This window comes from Mustela putorius, unplaced genomic scaffold (genome assembly GCF_011764305.1).
Source record: "Mustela putorius furo isolate JIRA1106 unplaced genomic scaffold, ASM1176430v1.1 tig00000596_pilon_pilon_pilon, whole genome shotgun sequence".
Classification (NCBI taxonomy): Eukaryota; Metazoa; Chordata; class Mammalia; order Carnivora; family Mustelidae; genus Mustela; species Mustela putorius.
This window is the reverse complement of record NW_025421428.1, coordinates 4,291,570-4,311,087: the sequence shown is the minus strand read 5'-3', so window position 1 is coordinate 4,311,087 and position 19,518 is coordinate 4,291,570. Positions and strand designations below refer to the sequence as shown.

General features: G+C 42.7%; 1 protein-coding gene across 5 annotated transcripts in view; it reads left to right on the top strand.

The window, feature by feature from the left end:
• The window catches only part of TTLL11 (tubulin tyrosine ligase like 11), a 230,512-nt gene that overhangs the window by 39,520 nt on the left and 171,474 nt on the right, over window positions 1-19,518 (top strand). For 3 of the 5 annotated variants that reach the window (XM_045082352.1, XM_045082348.1, XM_045082351.1), the window contains exons 2-3: window positions 8,133-8,229; window positions 15,520-15,653. The exons of 1 other annotated variant lie outside the window; for it this stretch is intronic. In XM_045082352.1, coding sequence (XP_044938287.1) covers window positions 8,133-8,229; window positions 15,520-15,653 — 231 coding nt within the window. Of the gene's footprint in view, window positions 1-8,132; window positions 8,230-15,519; window positions 15,654-19,518 lie in introns of those variants that run through there. One more of the 5 variants, XM_045082354.1, reaches the window with a different exon arrangement.

Here is a 19,518-nt window from a genome sequence, read left to right as displayed (position 1 = left end):
TGGAGAGAAATCCATTAGCTCTGCCCGGGGGCGTCAGCTAGGGTTTCCCAAGTGCAAGTACACTGCGGTGTTCTTATTCAAGAGCTGTCCTAATGGTGCTTGATATTTGGTTGGCATCTTTTTTAATTGAAGTTACTCGTTGAGGTGATTTCCTTGGGCATTAAAAATAATAGGCCATCCTACATAACAGCAATTTGCTTTTTACAAAGTGCTTTCTCAGGCACTACCTCAGTCCGCATGATAGCCCAGGGAGGCGGATGGGTTTTACAGCTGTTGTTTAACTCCACCGTAGATGAGCTAGAGCAGGGCAAGGTCAGCAGCGTGTCAAAGTCTCTGGGTGGGGTGTGGCAGGTTGAGGCTGGAGCGGTGCTCTTCCGAGCCCAAGTGAGCTGCTCTGGCTTCTACCTCTTCCTTGGATTTCCCCACAGCAATTTGGGCCTCTCATTTTAAAGCAGTAATTTGGGTCATTTCCCCCTGTAGATACATTACACATACACTTGCCCATATCAAAGCTTATTTGCCACTTTTATGCCCAATCACTTGAAAGATTTTCTTTCATGAAGAAGCTTTATGAAGAAAATCATTCACAAAGTACAGAAATGTGAATTGTGCTTTCATCAGCATTCACTGTGAAATTTCATTTTGTAAAATCCCTCAGGGGGTTTGAACTCGCTCTTTGGGCTATTTATTAGAAGGGGGACCCGGACATCAATTCCTTAAGCACAAATATGCTCAAAGGACATTTAATGGTTTTAGTTCTTGCAGGAGCCTGGCAAGTTTGTTTTAGTCCTTCTAGGTAAGAAGGAAAAGGATTTTGGGTCCACACAGGTGTATACGCTGAGGGAGAATCTTTTTTTGTGACAAAGATGGTAGTATGTGGGGGGAGGGTGTGCTAGTTACTGTCGTTCATGTGTGACTAACAAACGTCTCATCCAGGTGAGAGAGGAAGCCTCAAAGTTTGACAACGGCACTGGGCATTAAAGTAGAGAGAAGAAATGTAAAAATAAATTAGGAGGTAAAACGGAAGACTTGCTGACCAGTTAGGTATTGGGGAGGGAAGGGAGTTATGGGTAATTCTCAGGATTATGGTTCTAATTTTCCTATGGGCCTAGGACGAATTGGACACCTGGTTAGTCATTCTCAGATACCCAAGACAAGTATGTCAAATTGTTCCAGGTCCTAGAAATCCTTGGCGTTCTGAGGGAGATTCGGGTTGCACATGAAGTACACAACAGTGTGTTGTGATAAGCGTAGCAGGCACTGAAGGGACCAGAAAGGTGATCCCTGTGGGCTGACGTGGTCCTGAAGCTCTCCATGTCGTCAGAGCCAGCGGGCGGTTGTTAGTTTCCAGCCTACTTGACCTGTCAGCCACGTTCACGCTGTTCACTGTTCTCTCTGTCTTGAAACACTCTCCCCGCTGGCCTTTTATGGGTCATGCTCTCTGTCTCTCTGGTCTGTCTTCGTCTGCTCTCCACATGACCTTCTGTTTCTCCTATCCAGCTGGGGGCAGCCCTACACCATCGGCCTCTGTCTAGGTCTTCAGCCACATGTCACACTACTTTCCTCTGGTCCCCTGTACCCCCAGCCATCTTGACCTGTCTTCAGGCTTTCCAGTGCGTCATGGTCAGTCTGACCTCTGGGCTTTTACCTATTTGTTCTCTGCTTAGAATACTCTTCCTTCCTCATCTGCCTGTTCTTCTTTCCAATCTCAGCTCAAATAGCCTTTACTCAGGAGCAGGGTGACCACTCAGTTTGCTGTTCAAACTGGGATTCATTTGAAAGTGGAAAACAACAACAACAACAACAACAACAACCCTGTATTAATATTAACACCAGGACACCAGGTGTAAAGGGGAGCTGTCCTGGGCTAATGAACATGTGGTCCCCCTACTCGGAGCAGACTTCTCTGACTTCCCAGATGTGCTGGGCTCTCCCTGTGTCCTCATTGCTCTCTGGACCTCATTTCACAGCCCTTACCATAGTTTGTGCGGATACGTTGGAAGTGATTATTTGAGTCAACTCTTTCTCCCCCATGGACTGTGTGCTCCATGGAAGCAGACATGTTCCCCTGTGTCCTTGCCACCTGAGACACTGCCCCACACACTAGTTTCTTAACACTTAATGAGTAAATAAATCAACGATCAACTCAGATTTGTATTGTGGAATGTACAAAGCATTTTCATTTCTATTATCTTGTTTGGTTCCTGTTGCACCTTGACATGTTTTCTCATCTCAGTCAACGGAGGACACAAAAATTTTGGTTGCTTAAGACCTCATAGTAAGTGATGGAACAAGTCTAGAACTCTCAGGTCTTTTGACCCCAAAACTAGTCCTTTTTCCAAAATAGTTTGAAGAAGAGAAAAGGAAAGATGACTCCTTTTAGAATTTAGAATCTAGATAACTGGGAAGATGGTGCTGACCTTAGAAAGATGGGGAGTGGGGGAGTCTGAGAAACATTGTCTATTTTCAGCTGCCCCATGAAAAGCCACGTAGCATTCCAGGCTATAGAGAATTCAGAGTAGAGCCAGGAATGGCCCCTTACCCCCCAGGGGTAAGCAGACAGTTTCTTACTGTTGTTTTATTGTGGTGAAATATACATAACAAAAGTTATCATCTTAACTGCTTGTAAGTGTACAATTTAGTAGCGTTAAATACATTCACCTTGTTGTGCCACTATCAGTATCATCCATCTCCAGACATTTTCCATCTCCCCAGACTGAAATTCAGTACCCACTAAACAACACCTTCCCAGCCCCTGGAAACCACTGTTCTACTTTGCATCTCTATGAATTTGACTACTCTAGCTACCTCGCAGTAGTGGAACCACACAACATTCCGTGTCTGATTTATTTCACTTGGCATAATGTCTTCAGTGTCTCATCTATATTGTTCCAGGCTGAGTAATCTTACAGTGTATAGATATACCACATTTTGACTGTTGATGGACAGTTAATGGACACTTGGACTGTTTCCACCTTTGGCTGTTGTGAATAATGCTTAACATTTGGGTATCAGTATCTGTTTGAGTCCCCGATTTCAGTTCTTTTGGGTAAATACTCAGAAGTAGAATTACTGGATCATGTGACAATTTTATTTTCCACAGCAGCTTTTTACATTCCCAGTGCCTGAGGGTTCCAATTTCTCTACATCCTCATCAACACTTATTTCCTTTTTATTATTTTTTAAGCTAGCCATCCTAATGAGTGTGAAGTTGTATCTCATTGTGGTTTTGATTTGCATTTTCCTAGTGATTAGTGTTGTTGAGCATCTTTTCATGTGCTTATTAGCCATCTGTATGTCTTCTTTGGAGAAATGTCTATTCAAGTCCTTTCTTTGCCCATTTTTAAATTGTTTTTGTTGTTCTTGAGTTGTGAAAGTTTTAAAATATATTCTGAATATTAATCCCTTATCAGATACATGGTTTTCAAATATTTTCTCCTATTCCATGGACTTCCCTTTCATTCTGTTGACAAGTGTCCTTCAATGCAAAGAAGTTTTAATTTCAATGAAGTTCAATTTATTTATTTTTTCTTTTGTTTCTCTGTACTTTGTCATATCAAGAAATCATTGCCAAATTAAATATCATAAAGTTTATTCCCTGTATTTTCTACTAAGAGCTTTAGTAGAAAGAGGTTTAGCCCTTATGATTGGGTCTTTTACTTATTTTGAGTTAATATTTGTATATGGTGAAAAGTAAGGGTCCAACTTCATTCTTTTTGCATGTGGATATCCAGTTTTCCTGGCAGCAATTGTTGAACAGAATTTCCTTTCCCCATCAAATAGTCTTGTCATTCTTGTCAAAAACAATTTGACTGTATATGTCAGGGTTTAATTCTGGGTTCTGTATCCTATCCCATTAGTCTGTCTGTATTTATGCCAGTAACATCCTGGTTTTTATTAATTTATTTTTTTATTAGAACTATTTTTGGTTCACTACAAAATTGAGCAGAAGGAACAGAGATTTCACATATGGTCACTGACCCTACATATGCATAGCCTCTCCAGCTATCAGAATCGCCTGCCAGAATGGTACATTTGTTGCAGTTGATGAACATATACTGACACATCATTATCACTCAAAGTCCATGATTTAAAACTTATTCTTAACTAGAGCGTATCATGCTTAGCGAAATAAGTCAAGCAGAGAAAGACAACTATCATATGATCTCCCTGATATGAGGAAGTGGTGATGCAACATGGAGGCTTAAGTGGGTAGAAGAAGAATCAATGAAACAAGATGGGATTGGGAGGGAGACAAACCATAAGTGACTCTTAATCTCACAAAACAAACTGAGGGTTGCCGGGGGGAGGGGGTTTGGGTGAAGGGGGTGGGATTATGGACATTGGGGAGGGTATGTGCTTTGGTGAGTGCTGTGAAGTGTGTAAACCTGGTGATTCACAGACCTGTACCCCTGGGGATAAAAATATATGTTTATAAAAAATAAAAAATTAAAAAAAAAAAGAGAGAAAAAAAAAAAAAAAACTTATTCTTGGTAGTGTACCTTCTGTGGGCTTGGACAGATGAATAAATGATATGTATCCACTGTTGCGGTGTTATATAGAGTAGTGTCACTACCCTGAAAGTCCTCTGTGCTTCCCCTATTCATCCCTCCCCTTACTCCTAATCCATGCTAACCACTGATCTTTTAACTGGTTCTGTAGATTTGCCTTTTCCAGAATGTCATATAGTTGGAATCACACAGTGTGTAGCCTTTGCAAATGGGCTTCATTCATTTAGAAATACGCATTTAAGATTCCTGCATGTCTTTTCTTGGCTTAAATCACTCATTTTTTTAAGCACTGAATAATATTCCATTATCTGGGTACACCACGGTTTATCCATTTACCTACTGAGAGACATCTTGGTTGCTTCCAAGTTTTGGCAATTATTAATAAAACTGCTATAAATATTCATGTATAGATTTTTTTTCTGGGCATACGTTTTCAACCCATTTGGGTAAATACCAAGGAACACAATTACTGGATCATATGGTAAAAGTATGTTTACTTTTTAAGAACTATCTTCCAAAGGAGGTGTACCATTTTGCATTTCCATCAGCAATAAGTGAGAGTTCTTGTTCCTCCATACCCTTGCCAGCATTTTGTGTTGTTAGTGTTCTGGATTTTGGCCATTCTAGTAGTTGTATAGTGGTATCTCATTGTATCTCATTGTTGTTTTATGCACTGTTTCGATATCTTAGCTTTATTGTAAGTTGGCATTAGGAAGCATGATAACTCCAACATTTTCTTCCTTCTCAAGATTATTTTGGTTATTTGGGGTCCCTTGAGATTCCACATGAATTTTATGATAGATTTTTATATTTCTATTTCTTTTTTTTTTTTAATTTTTTTTAAAGATTATTTATTTATTTATTTGACAGAGAGAGATGACAAGCAGGCAGAGAGGCAGGCAGAGAGAGGGGAGGAAGCAGGCTACCTGCTGAGCAGAGAGCCCGATGCAGGGCTTGATCCCAGGACCCTGGGATCATGACCTGAGCCAAGGCAGCGGCTTAACCCACTGAGCCACCCAGGCGCCCCGATTTTTATATTTCTGTAAGAAAAAAAGTCATTTGGATTTTGATAGGGATTTCATTGACTCTGTACATTGCTTTGTCTAGTATTGACATCCTAACAACATAAAGTCTTCTAATCCATGAACATGGGATATCTTTCTACTTATGCATGTCTTCTTTAATCTCTTTCAGCAACATTTTATAGTTTTTGGCATATAGTCTTTTGTCTCCTTGTTTAAGCTAATTCCTAAGTATTTTATTCTTTTTGATGTTATTATAAATGTAACTGTTTTCTTAATTTCCTTTTTGGATCATTCATGGTTAGTATATAGAAAAGATGATTTTTGTGTATTGATTTTGTATCCTATAACTTTTCTGAATTCATTTATTATTTCTAACTGTATGTGTATATGTGTGTGTAACCTTTATGGTTTTCTACATATAAGATCATGTCATCTGCAAACATAATGTTACTTCTTCCTTTCCAATTTGGATACTTCATTTCATTTTCTTGCCTTTTGCTCTTACAATACTCTGTTGAATAAAAGTGGTGAAAGTGGGCATTCTTATCTCATTCTTGATCTTCAAGGAAAAGCTTTCAGTCTTTCACCATTGAGTATGATGTTTAAGCAGTTTTTTAAAAAATCTTAAAAAGAGGAGGGATTTTGAAGTCCTGGGACCTATTTAAAATTGTGTTTCTCTGTGTTCTCAGCACCTAGCACAGTGTCTGGCACGTAGCAATTATTGAATGAATGGATTTTTAAAACCCACAGTTTCTCAAAACTGAGAGAGCTGAAGGCACTGCTGAATGAAGTGTGAATTTGGGACTCATGAGGTTGGCAAGGGTTGAAGGGTAACTGTAAAGGTGATAAGGAGTCATTGGTTATCTGCGGACATGGAGCAGGTGTTGGTCCCACATTACAGGCAGCACGGTCACTTAAATCTTAGTAAACTTTGCTTGGATAGTGTGCTTTTTAGAGAAACTTCCCTGGTGAAGTTATTTTCCCCTTCCCTCTGTTAGCACTTAGCAGCTGGAAGAAAGTAACATATGCTGTATCTCTTTGTATTTATGACTACTGAATTAATAACTTCAGTCCATTGGATGCAAAGAAAACAAGTGAAATGCTATAAATTATAGATGAAAGTTGTTCATGCTAATAGAGTGTGTAACATATGCCTTACTTTGGCACAGCTTTGAAATAATGTGAATGATTTAAAGGGCTTAGTCTCTTTGCCTTCATTTTAATTTAGAATAGTTGGAAAGCATCAAGTCACCACCATTTCATTAGTAATGCTATTTTTTTCCATTGGAACTTAAGCTCTCTCAACTTGGAGCAGACAAAAATCCTGATTAGCTGTAGTCTTAGGATGGGAAAGTCAAGTGATTGCGTTCAGTGTGTTGGCATCTCTCTTCATCTGGACTTCTAACAAGCAAGTTCCAAATATGAACTGACACATCCTCACTTTTTTTCCTTTAACAAGGGTCCTCTGACTTATAGATTTAAGAAAAGGAATTCTGTAAATATAGAACTTGCTGATAACTTTGAGAGGCAGCAGGATATAGTGGATAGAGCAGGGCTTTCTGTCTCACAGAGGGATTTTTCTGGCTGCTAATAAGGAAACCCTATAGTGTGTGCAAAGAGGGGCTATATTCTAAGAATATAAGGCTGTCTTACAGGATCCACGGACACGAGGGGCCTTGAGGCTCAGGAGAGTCTGGACCTAGGATCTAGAAGCCCTAGGAACTAAAGTCACTCAGTCTGTCACCAGGGCCACATGGTCTCACTTTCCTCTCTGCACCTCCTCCTTCTGTCTCTCTCATCAGCTGGGCTGCGTTCGCTTCTCTGTGCTCACAGCCAACCACATCTGCCTGGCTCTGGCTTTTTATCACTTCCAGATCAAGGGGCAGCAGAGGCTGCCTGGCATCTCAGATTTCCAAATTCCTCGAAGAGAGAATCTGGTATGTCACCTTGAGTCAGATTACCATTCCCAGTTCGTTCATTTATTTATCCAAAAAGCTTTTCTTGAATGCCAGGAAACACTGGGGATGCAGCCTCCCTTCATGGAACGTGTGTGTTTGGGGGGGCAGGGAAGAGAGAATGAGAGAGTGTGAGCGAGAGAGCGTGAGCTCATTTTTGCGGGGACTGACTTGGGAGTTGCAGTTTTTAGAGAAAGAGAAGTATGGCTCGGGGTTCAGATAGACCTGGGTTCAAATCCCAATTCCTCTCCTTACCAGCTCTGTGTTACTTTGGGCATATTAGATACCTTTTTCATCCCCAATTTTCTCCCCAGTAAAATGGGAACAATTTTTTCTAGGGTAGTTAGGAGGATTAAAATGAAAGGTTAGGTGTGAAGCCATGAGTATGGTGCCTGCTACACAGAGTCAGAATGCCACCCCTCCCTGGTCGTGACCTTGAGCAAGTTCTTTAACCTGCCTGAGATGGTTTCTTCACCTATAAAATGAGAAAGGCTTTCATCTACTTCACGTGCTTATTATGAGCATTACGTCATGTGATATGCACCAGGTCACGGGGAATGTGTATGTAACAGCCAGCCAGGATGATAGTTGCTCCTCTAGTTCTTGTTAATCGTCACAGTTTTTTCCCCTCTGTCTTCTAGTTCCCATTTGGCCGACGCTTGCCTTGTGACATCTATTGGCATGGAGTTTCATTTCACGACAATGACATATTCTCCGGCCAAGTGAACAAGTTTCCAGGTATCTGCTGTTATTGTTGGCATCATAAAATGTTTCTAGGTTGTGTGAGGGCGCTCTCTTTTACAAAAACAAGGTGGCATTTTGAGCTCAGACTCAAGGACTCTTCATTGGGACTTGCTGCCTTTACCACTGTGGCACCCTGACCTTGGGAGGGAAGCTAACTAACGCAGAGGTCATCAGGTTTGGACCCACCAACCGATTAAGGACTGGAGGTTCAAAAATAAAAAGATAGGCTTTCCTGGACTAATTTCACCAGTGGAAGAACATGATCTTCACCTTCTGAGTTATACTATGAAGGTATAATGAGGAGACTATGTTCTCAAAACGAAAAAAAAAAAATGACCACTTCACATAAATTATTTGCCAGGAACAGAAGTACTAAAATTCTAGGAATATGCCACAAAAATGAGGTTAGCAGCTTCTGCTTTCTTTACATATCATCCCTGGAGGTACCATTTTTAAAACCAGATACACCAGTCTCCTTGTTGGGAACGGCAGGCTGAGACAGTGCCTACCTTAGACCTCGGGACCTTATCCCAGTGAGGCTTTCCTGTAGGGGGACTTGTTCCGTGAAGGTGTCAGAGCCAACGCTTTACAACTCCTCCTCCCTCCGTCCCCAGCCTCCCCATATGCCTTTCCACTTTATTCTGAATCTCTGCCACCCTCTTCTGCTATGAATTGCTATTCATTATTTTTAAAGGCTCCCTGAGGAGGGTGGGTAAGGTGAGTGGGTATGCCCCCGGGGGAAGGAACATTTGGCCCAGTGGGGGTGGCAAAGGCAGCCAGAGGGTCTTTCTCTTATATTCAGAAATGTTAACATAACATGCACAAACCATATTATAATATGATAGTAAATAAATTTTTAATTTTTTAAAAAGATTTTATTTATTTATTTCACAGAGATCAGAAGTAGGCAGAGAAGCAGGCAGAGAGAGAGAGAGGAGGAAGCAGGCTCCCCGCTGAGCAGAGAGCCTGATGTGGAGCTCGATCCCTGGACCCTAGGATCATGATCTGAGCTGAAGGCAGAGGCTTTAACCCACTGAGCCACCCAGGCGCCCCAGATAGTGAATAAGTTTGTTAAAAAGGGCGTCACCCTGAATCCGGTCCCTCATTTAACAAACAGCAATGTGAATATTTCTGTATTTCCTCCCAAAACTTAACCATATTTTTGTATCGCTTTTATACGGTTGCAGTCAGAGTGTAGTTGCCTAAATACAAGTGTTTTCTCCTAGTGTGATATCATTTATGCTTATTCTTAAAATGAAATTCCGTTTACCCTTTTTCTAGGGGGCCTTTGGGCTCAACTGGGAGAGCATGTGACTCTTGATCTCAGGGTCAGGAGTTTGAGCCCCATGGTATGCATAGAGTTTAACTAAAAAACAATTTACTCTCTTTCTTTGGCATTCTATGCCATGTCCTTAAGAAACCATGTCTCAGAAAACCCAGTAGCCGGGGCACCTGGGTGGCTCAGTGGGTTAAGCCTCTGCCTTTGGCTCAGGTCATGATCTCAGGATCCTGGGATCGAGCCCCACATCGGGCTCTCTGCTCAGCAGGGAGCCTGCTTCCTCCTCTCTCTCTGCCTGCCTCTCTGCCTGCTTGTGATCTCTGTCTGTCAAATAAATAAATAAAATCTTTAAAAAAAAAGAAAGAAAGAAAGAAAGAAAACCCAGTAGCCGTACATGATACGCTGGCGAGTTACGCCATGTCCACTGGGGGCGGGGGGGGGTTCAATTAAGTGTTCAGACTTTCATGGGCCTCACTTGGCTCAGATTCACTTATAAGGTCATAGGGCAGGAAACATGGCCTGCCAGCCAGTCAGGTCAGGCATTTCTCTCCAGCGATGTCTTTGCATGGGTGCCAGAGGCTAGACTCCCCCCCTCAAGCAAAAGCTCGGAAGTGTAGGGAGACAAGACCTACATTGGTGGACGTGGGTCTGTCTTGGCTTAGACACCCCTCAAGAGCTTTATCTCACATCGCTTCTCCAAAGCATAGCTTCCAGGGCCCCCAGCAGGGTCCTGCTGAGTTACGAGCATCCTTACATCAGGGAAGCCTGAGGCTACGGCTTCCTACCAGGTATTTATGCAATTTGCCCATCAGGGATCATTTCCACCATATGCTTTGTCATCTGGTAACATGGCTAACTTTTCTACCTTTATTGGTTTCCGGGGGTACCGGAGCTAGAAAATGCACCCACAGTTAGAGAAGAGGGAGGCTTCTGTTGGAGAGCAAGAAGGATTCTGGTAGCCCGGGTTCTTGCACACACAGTTCAATGGGATAACTATTCTTTTCTGTCTTGCTGCTCATAAAAGGTGATTTTTTGATGCCCCTCGAAGGACTTACTGGGGTCCTGGGAGAAGGTAATTTGAAAGAGAACAGTTCTTTCAATGAGGACAGAGTTGCTAAGACATGAATCCTCGAATGAGGCTTCATTTATTTATGTTTTCCCCTCTTTGCTTGTGCCTCATCTCATGACTGTGAGTAAAAAGAAGTCATAGCTTCCTTTTGGAACACAAATTAGAGAAAAACACCCTCAAAGGACTAGTTTCATTAAAGGACTAGTTTCATCATCAAAAATGATAGAAGAATATTCATGCCAAAGAAGCAAGTTCGCTCTAGCCTGCATCCCACATGCCAGTGACTGGAACATATAATTTTCCACTTTACCAACAGCAATTAATTAGTTCTAATGACAAAGCAGGCTCTCGAACCTCTAGGCAGAGAGGCAGTGTGGCTCCATCCTCTCTCCCTATGGAAGACAGCAATTCTTCGCTATGACATGATTCCAGAAGGGCCTGTCTTTTGGCTCTAGTTTGGGTCCAGGCTTATCTTCTGTCTCTCCTGTATCCCCTTATCCTAGCAGTGTGTCTCTTATGCTAGTAAGTTCGCCTGAATGTGGCAGACAGCTCTAAATGCAGCCCATGCTGAAGAAACTGAAAACTTCTGGAGATGCATATGGAAGCGAGTTATTTTGTTTGTGTCAGCACATTAGATTTTAGCCACTTTTCTATGACGAGATCCTCCAAGATGGGTTATTATGTCTTAACATGATGAATTAAGACTTTCTATAAAAATAATCTGATTTGGATACGTCTTTGCTTTAGAGAAGTCCCAAACTGTCAATTCTCAGCTCCCAAGCCACAGTTTTTTGCTGACTTTCAGGGTCTGAGATGTGTGGCGGCCCACGGCAGGGGTGGGGAGGGGACGTTCTGGCAGAGAGGGAGAGGGCCCCCGCCAGGAAGGTCCCGGACAGCTTGCGTGCGGTCAGGCACTCGCTGTGCTGCGTGGAGGGTACAAAGACAAGGAGAGAGGCATGTAGGGAGAGAAGTCAGATACAAAATAAGTGCCAGACAGAGGAAATCTGGGGTGCCCTAGGGGCTTGGAATGAGAACACATGACCCAACCCAGATCTGCTTGGGGGACAAACAGGGTGAGAGACCCAGGAGAACATATGAACTGAGCCTCCAGGGCTGGACGGGCCTGACCTCCCTCCAAAATGTAGGAGCAGAGTTGGCACAAAGACTTGGGGTGTTTACTGCTCATTCGGCGAAGGGCAGGTGGCCTGTGATGGTGACAAAGGGTCAGGTGTGAGAGGGGCCATGGAAGCGAGATAAGCAGGGACCTATGGATAGCATCCTTACAGTCTGAAGGTCGTGGGAGCCACTGAGACATTGTTAGGCCAGAGAGCGACATGGGCCAGCTTGCATTTTCGAAAGGCCCGCCAGAGGGATGCGTTGGAGGTGGTGGAAGGGCAGAGGCAGGAGACGGAGAGTTCAGAGGATGTTGCAGGATCCAGGCAAAAGATGAACTCCTCAGCGGCACTGGGAACAGAGAGAAGAGGATGGATCCGGAAGTAGTTACTTGTCATTGGGTGGTTGGAATGTGCTTTTGCCAAAAGTCATTGTTGTCACTGGTGTTCGGATTGAATAGGACTCTCGACATAGCTCAGATTTTGTTTTGTTTTTGTTTTTGTTTTAAATTGGCTTAAACCGGTCTGTGTGGTAAGCCCCAGGATCAGACTATTACCCTCTCGCCTAGCTTCACAGGGCTGGAGACCCACCAGGCTTGGAGACTCCAGGGAGGCAGAGAGAAGAACTCAGGCCCAGGAGCGGTGGGAGGCAAGTTTCCTGGTGTGGGAAGCTCCAAGCTGAGTTAGGGCATTTTCCCAGTTGAGAGGGGACCTGCCACCATAGGGACATCTGGGAACAGACCCGTTGAGAACCCCAGGTAGGCGGTGAGCCTCAAAAGAACCTCTAAGTAGGCAGTGGGAGGGCAGGCACCAGGCTCAGGTCCTAAGTAGGAGGACCCTACCCATGCTGGGTAGCTTGGGTGAACAGGTAGGAACACAAGCAGGAACAAAGCAAAGCCATTGCTGAGGCAGCTACTCAGACACCAGGAGCAAAAGACAGGTCACCAAATTCCAGGGCGAAGCAATCAGAAAGCCTCAGAAAGACAGTTGAAGTTCTCCTTATCTAACTGGAGTACAAAGTCAAGGTCAAAGACTGCCTTGTTCCCAATCTCCAGGGGAGCTGATGGTTAGACCTAGAGCTTGTGGCACAGGTCAGAGTGTGTCCCAAAGCCTAGGGCCAGGGTCATGGGAAGGGGTCAGGTGCTGCAGTAGCGGGGAGAAGGTGGCAGAGCCTGCCAGTGACCTCTTTTTTCACATATTTGCTCCGGGGACATGTGCTCTGGGTCAGCTAGAAACCTAGCTACTCTCACCAGCTTCTTCCTGAGAGCCGATGACACGCCCCACTTCTGTCTCTGAGCCACCACCAGAAGCCAGGATGGCAGCAGCTTCCATGTGGGGTGGAGGGAGTGGTCGGGTGGGAACACAGCCTAGATATGGTGGTGGAACAAAGGTTTTGGTGGTAAGTGGATCCACGGAGGTCTACACTGGGGCCTCCTGGAGACAGGCATTTAGGCAGAGGATGGGGGTGAGTTGGCCAGAGCCTGTGGGTCAGAACGGTCTGGGAAAAGTAGCTGTTGGATTTCAGGGAGTCTCTGGAGTTAGCTGTTTTCAGCAGAGAACTACCTGGAGACTGGCACAAAAGCACACTTGGGAGCAGAACTGTCACCTGCTGGAGGACTTAGGATCCACAGTACAGAAGAAGCCATTACAGCTTTCAAATGATTATGTGTTCCATTTCCTGAACATTGATTTTTTCCCCTTTTCTTGTTTCTTTTCTCCTCTCCTCTCTCATTTCCTTTCCTTTCCTTTCCTTTCTTTTAGAGAGGGAGAGGGAGGGGCAGAAGGAGAGAGAGAATCACAAGTGGGCACCACGCCCAGTGTGGAGTCCTATGCAGGGCTGGATCTCACCACCTGAGCCAAAATCAAGAGTCAGACACTTAACTGACTGAGCCACCCAGGCGCCCCGGACATGGATTTTCACAAAACTTTTCTGGAGCGTTCAAGCCACACTTATACTCATAGCCCTCCTGTCCATGTTATGTGAGTCTGTCTAACCTGCTGAGGGGTTTCTAAGAAACAGGGGTTTCTTCCCCAGTCACAAGGTCCTTGAAGTGTAGAAAGTAGCACAATGGTCAGGAGGCTTCATCTACTTGTAAGGTGCTGTATTATAGTTGGTTATGAAGGATTTCAGTCTAGTATGATAATAAACTGTTGTCAATGAAAAGGAAAAAGCTTCAAAAACAGTTGAAGTTATTGTTTTGTGTATTTGGTGTTTAGCTCCAGTGTTTATAACTCAAAAATTCTAATTTGGAGGGGACCAAAAGGAAACTTCTAGAATTTTCTGGGTGCATACTTATTTCTTAGGAAGCTCAGAAGAGTGTCCTCAGTGCGTTTTCTTTAATATTGAAGAGTTCACATCAGAGCAGAGTTTATTAGTGCTTTTCAAGCTCCTTTATTTCTTATTTAATTCTTCTCTCTATCCTTCTAAACAAGAACCAAGAAGCTGGGCACTGACATCTTAAATCTGCGATCTTTAGATTTATTGCTTTTTTTAATATGCTGAGGGAAGCAAGAAATAGGTTATTAAAACCTTCATTCTCAAGTGTTCACCCTTCACTTCCTGAACATGGGAATTTCAAGAAATCTCATTCGTTCTGATTGTGCCCATTTGGAATGTGTGATAATTCGGACATGCCAGGCTGACACGAAACTTTCTGCTTTCTGTTAAAAATAACTTGGCTAAGCCAGTTCCTTGTGTCAGTGATGGCACTATGTTGCCTTTCTCAAGGTGAAGGCCAGTTCTCGTCTCCATTTTCAGTGGTGATATTTACCTAAGAGATAAGCATCCTAAAAATTAAAAGAATTTTTACCCATTTGCTTAAAATTTGCTAAGGTTATACAGTTTCTTCTCTTGTCTGAGTTCTTAAAGATGTTCTAAGAAAAAAAAATCCACCGTGTTTTAAAAATGTTTTATAAGTGAGTCATTTTAATCCCCTCTGGGCAAATTAATGGGGCCTTATCAATGTTATTGTCAGTACTTACAACTGAAGAACTCCTACAGATTCCATTTTCTCCCCTGAAACTATAAATTATGCTGTGATATCCTTTCTGCTTTCTGTCCTTATTTCAAGGAGACAGATTTTATGCTGAAAGCTGTGTATTTTTCTATTTTATACCTTGAATACTCATGAAAGATTAAAATAAAGCAACTTAATTAAGTTTCTCATAATGTAAGCAGAGTCCACTAGATGATATTCTTGAGGGTATAAAATGGAAGCAGTCCTCGAAGTATGGATGGTGGCCCCAAATTAAAGAGGACATTAAATTTTAAGTGCAAGATGTAAATGCTTGTCTTTATCTATTATCGAGGGGACTAACCAAGAATGGAATAATAAACTAGCTGAAAACCCATTTCTTCCAACTGATGCTTCATTTTTTTTTTAAAGATTTTATTTATTTATTTGACAGACAGAGACCACAAGTAGGCAGAGAGATAGGCAGAGAGAGAGGGAGGGAAGCAGGCTCCCCACCGAGCAGAGAGCCTGATTCGAGGCTCGAACCCAGGACCCTGGGATCATAACCTGAGCCGAAGGCAGAGGCTTTAACCCACTGAGCCACCCACCCAGGTGCCCCTGATGCTTCATTTTTATAAGGAGGAAAAAAAACCCAGGCATTTGATAAGGAGGAAAAACTCTCTATTACCTCCAGTTTTTCATTAATCTGGTAGGTCTTTCCAAACCATGATTCCCCTCTGTTGAAAACAGCTCCTATCTGTCTGCAAAAGCGAATATGTCGGGTGGGCGGTTTTCAAAGTCCCTGATCATGGCTGTCTTACAGTTAGCAGCTCTCTGCTGTTCAAACCTCACAGCTTCTCTTCTCCCTAGGCATGACGGAGATGGTGCGTAAAATTACTCTGAGCAGAGCCGTGAGAATCATGCAGAATCTCTTTCCTGAGGAGTACAACTTCTATCCTCGCTCTTGGATTCTGCCTGACGAGTTCCAGCTCTTTGTTGCTCAGGTAGACGACACTCTGTCCCCGGGACCCTTGAATTATGTCATGGTTGCAACTGTGTCCTGGAAGCTGGGTCCTGAGTCCTGTGTGCTGGGAGCTGGGGTGGGTAGCGGGGGGGAGGGGGTGTCCTTGGGAAGCTGCGGCTAGCCAAGGGAGTGTCCCAACAGTACATGGTGTGTCCCAATAGTACACTTGCTGTGAATAGGCGGGGTGACAGGTAGGCAAGCGGAACAAGTCCATCTTGATACGAAGAGACTGGCCTGGGGCTGAGATTGGGAGCGGGGTCATGGAGCCGGTGTTCGGAAAGTGAGGGAGACAGGGCTGAAGCTGGTGGCCGAGCCCAGCAGACTGGGACTGTTCAGGCGAATCCAGGGTGGTCTCCCCGGCTTCCTGTGGTGTGAAATGAGGGAGTCGGGCTCTGTTTCAAGGCTCTGGAGGAGTCTGATACACTGTGGAGGTGGCCTGGGGGAACCGTTCAAGTGTCCTACTTTAAATCTGTTCCGGACTCCATTTTCTAATCGCCCATTCCATATCAAAGCAAAATGTTTGAGAATGAAATAGTTTGGGGCCTTCACCACTGTTTGAGACAGTACCAGTAGGGAAACTGAATTGAGGATTGCCATTTTTCATTTAGGACTCTTTTCAAAGCCTTTGCCTGTGGGTTCCACAGTCCATACCACACCTCTGAGGGTAACTGTACAACACATGCCGATCTTATTGTGATGCGATAGGGTTCATACCATTTACTGGCCCTACTGTGTTCTGGGAGTTGTGCCAGAAGCTTAATGTTATTTCTTTCAATCCTTACAGCAATCTTGTCAAGTCGGTTGTATTATAATCCCATTTTGTGGAAGAGGAAACAGACTTTGATAAGCAAGGGTGACTTGCTGGAGAAGTGAAATTTAACCTAGAGCTGATTTCAAGACCTATGGATTTTTTTTTTAAGATTTTACTTATGTATTTGAGAGGGAAAGAGAGAGTGAGAGTATGAGCAGGTGGGAGTGGTAGAGGAAGAAGGAAACTCCCCGTTGAGCAGGGAGCCTGATCCGGGGCTTGACCTTGGCATCATAACCTGAGCTCAAGGCAGATGCTTAACCCATTGAGCCACCAAGGTACCTCAAGTCCTTTGCTTTTTTTTTTTTTTTTTTTTTTAAAGATTATATATATTTGTCATAGAGAGAGGGAGTACAAACAGGGGAAGCAGCAGGCAGAGGGAGAAGCAGGCTCTCCGCTGAGCTAGGAGCCTGATATGGGACTTGATCCCAGGTCCCTGGGATCATGACCTGAGCTGAAGGCTGACGCTCAACAGACTGAGCCACCCAGGCGTCCCACGTCCTGTGCTTTTTATCAGCTGTCTTATTGCCTGTGTGTTGCTTTGGTTTTAATATTAAATGATAAAACTTGTAATAAAATGATGATTTATTAAGCACACACAAAAAAACTTGAAGTGGTAATTTTTTAAAATGAAGCTCTCTGTGGGGTGGTGGTCACATGGGTTTATACATTTCTTAAAATTCATCTGATTATTAACCTAAAATGCATTGTATTGCATGCAAATTATGCTTCAGTAAATTAAAAACAAACACAAACTCTCGGTGGCTTCTCATACTCATCCCTCAATTTCCCACGTCTGTGACTCTGCTCATATCCTTGTCCCTGTGTGGAATATCTTGCTGTCCCATTTCCACAACTCTATGTCTAACTATCCCGTGAATTTAAATGAGATACCGGTCAACTGTGCCTTCAAAATCAGATACGTGAGAACTTTTCCATCAACCCCTAAGTTCCTCTTGTGCCTCCATGCAGTCCGTTCCTCAACTCCCCCAGCCCAGGCACCCACTGGTCGGTCTGTATTCTCATTCGAGATTTGTTTTGCCTGTAAATGGAATCATTCATATATATATCTCACATCACACACTTGAGTCTTTGTTTCTCTTTCTGAATTACATCTTTGAGATTCATCTTTGTTGTATAGTTTAGCCCTTTGTATTGGTGAGTAATATGCCATCGTATGAATTTGCTTTTCCATTTCCCACTTGATGGGCATTTGAGTCATCCCCAGTTTGGGGGTTTTATAAATAAAATGGCCATGACTGATCACATGCAAGTCATTGATTGAAAACCATTGATCACATTGCATGTGATCAAATGTTTTCATTTCTCTTGGGTAAAACCTACGAGTAGAATTTTTGGATCTTATGGTATATGTATGTTTAACCTATAAGAACTTGCTGAACTTTTTTTCCAAAGTGGTTATACACCGTCACCAACAGTGTGTGAGAGTTCTGTTTGTTCCACATCATCGCCAAGCCTTAGTATTGTTAGTTTTTTGAATTTTAGACATTCTGGGAGATGGGTAGTTGTGTCTCCCTGTGGATTTAATTTATACCTCCCCTATGACCAGATGTTGAGCATCTTTTCATATGCCTTTTGGCCATTCAAATGTCTTCTTCTGTTGAGTGTATAGTCAAACTTTTGCTCATTTCTCTGGGCATTTTATTTTTTAAGTTGTAGGTTCCTTATATATTCTAGGTACAAGTCTTTTATTTGTGTATTACGAATATTTTCTCCCTCTTTTCATGTTTTAACTCTGCCTTTTGAGGAATAAGTGTTTTTAATTTTGGTGAAGTTGAACTTACCATTTTTTTTCTTTTATAGTTTGTGCTTTTGTGTGATATCTAAGGCATCTTTGACCAATTAAAGTGAAGATTTTATACTGTTTTTTTTTCTAGAGGTTTGTTAGTTCTAATGTTTGCATTTAGGTTTATGATTCATTTCTTTATTTTTTTTATTTTTAGAGATTTTATTTATTTATTTGACAGAGATCACAAGTAGGGAGAGAGGCAGGCAGAGAGAGAGGGAAGCAGGCTCCCTGCAGAGCAGAGAGCCTGTTGTGGGGCTCAATCTCAGAACCCTGAGATTAAGACCTGAGCTGAAGGCAGAGGCTTAACCCACTGAGCCACCCAGGTGCCCCTTTATGATTCATTTCAACTTAGTTTCCGTGTCTGGAATGTATCAGTGTTGAAGTTTACTTTGTTCCATAGGGATATTCAGTTGTTCAGTGCCGTGTTTTGTAAAGATGATGGTCTCCCTCATTGAATTAATTACCCTATCAATCTTGTAGAAAACCAGATGACTGTATGTGTTTGGTCTGTTTTCTTCCATTCATTGCGCATGTACTCATGCTGATACTGCATTTTATCTTGATTACTCCAAGTCGGAGTCAGTCTGGAAATCAGGTAGTGCAAGTCTTCCCACTTGTTTATCATCATAATTGTTGTGGTTATTACAGTGCTTTTGCATTTCCCTATCAGTTTTATAACCAATTTGCCCATTTCTACAAAGCATCCCACTGAGGCTTGGGTTGGGATTGCTTTGAATCTACAGATCAGTGTGGAGACAGTGGACATCTTAACAGTGTCGACTCATCTAATCCATAACTTTTTTCTCCATTTATTTAGATTTTCCTCAGTTGACTTCAACAATGTTTTATAACTTTCAGAGTACAAGACTTCCCTAAGAAGTTTTGGTTTTTTTATGCTATGATAAATAGTATTTTTTGAATTCCAGTTTCCTATTGTTCATTGCTAGTATGTAGACATCCAGTTGACTTTTTACTTTTGAACTTGTAGTGTGTGACCTTGCTCAAGTCCCTTATTAGTTCTACAAGTTCTTTTTTTGTAGATTCGCTAGGTAATATGTTTCTTTCAAGGAATCAATTCATTTATCTGAGTTGTCCAGTTTACTGATGGGAGTTTTGAGAAACAGTATTTCCTTACTTTTTAATGTCTCTGAGATATGTAGTGATCTCCCCACTTCATTGCTGATATTGGTAATTTGCTTTTCTTTTTCCGAGCCGAAGGCAGACGCT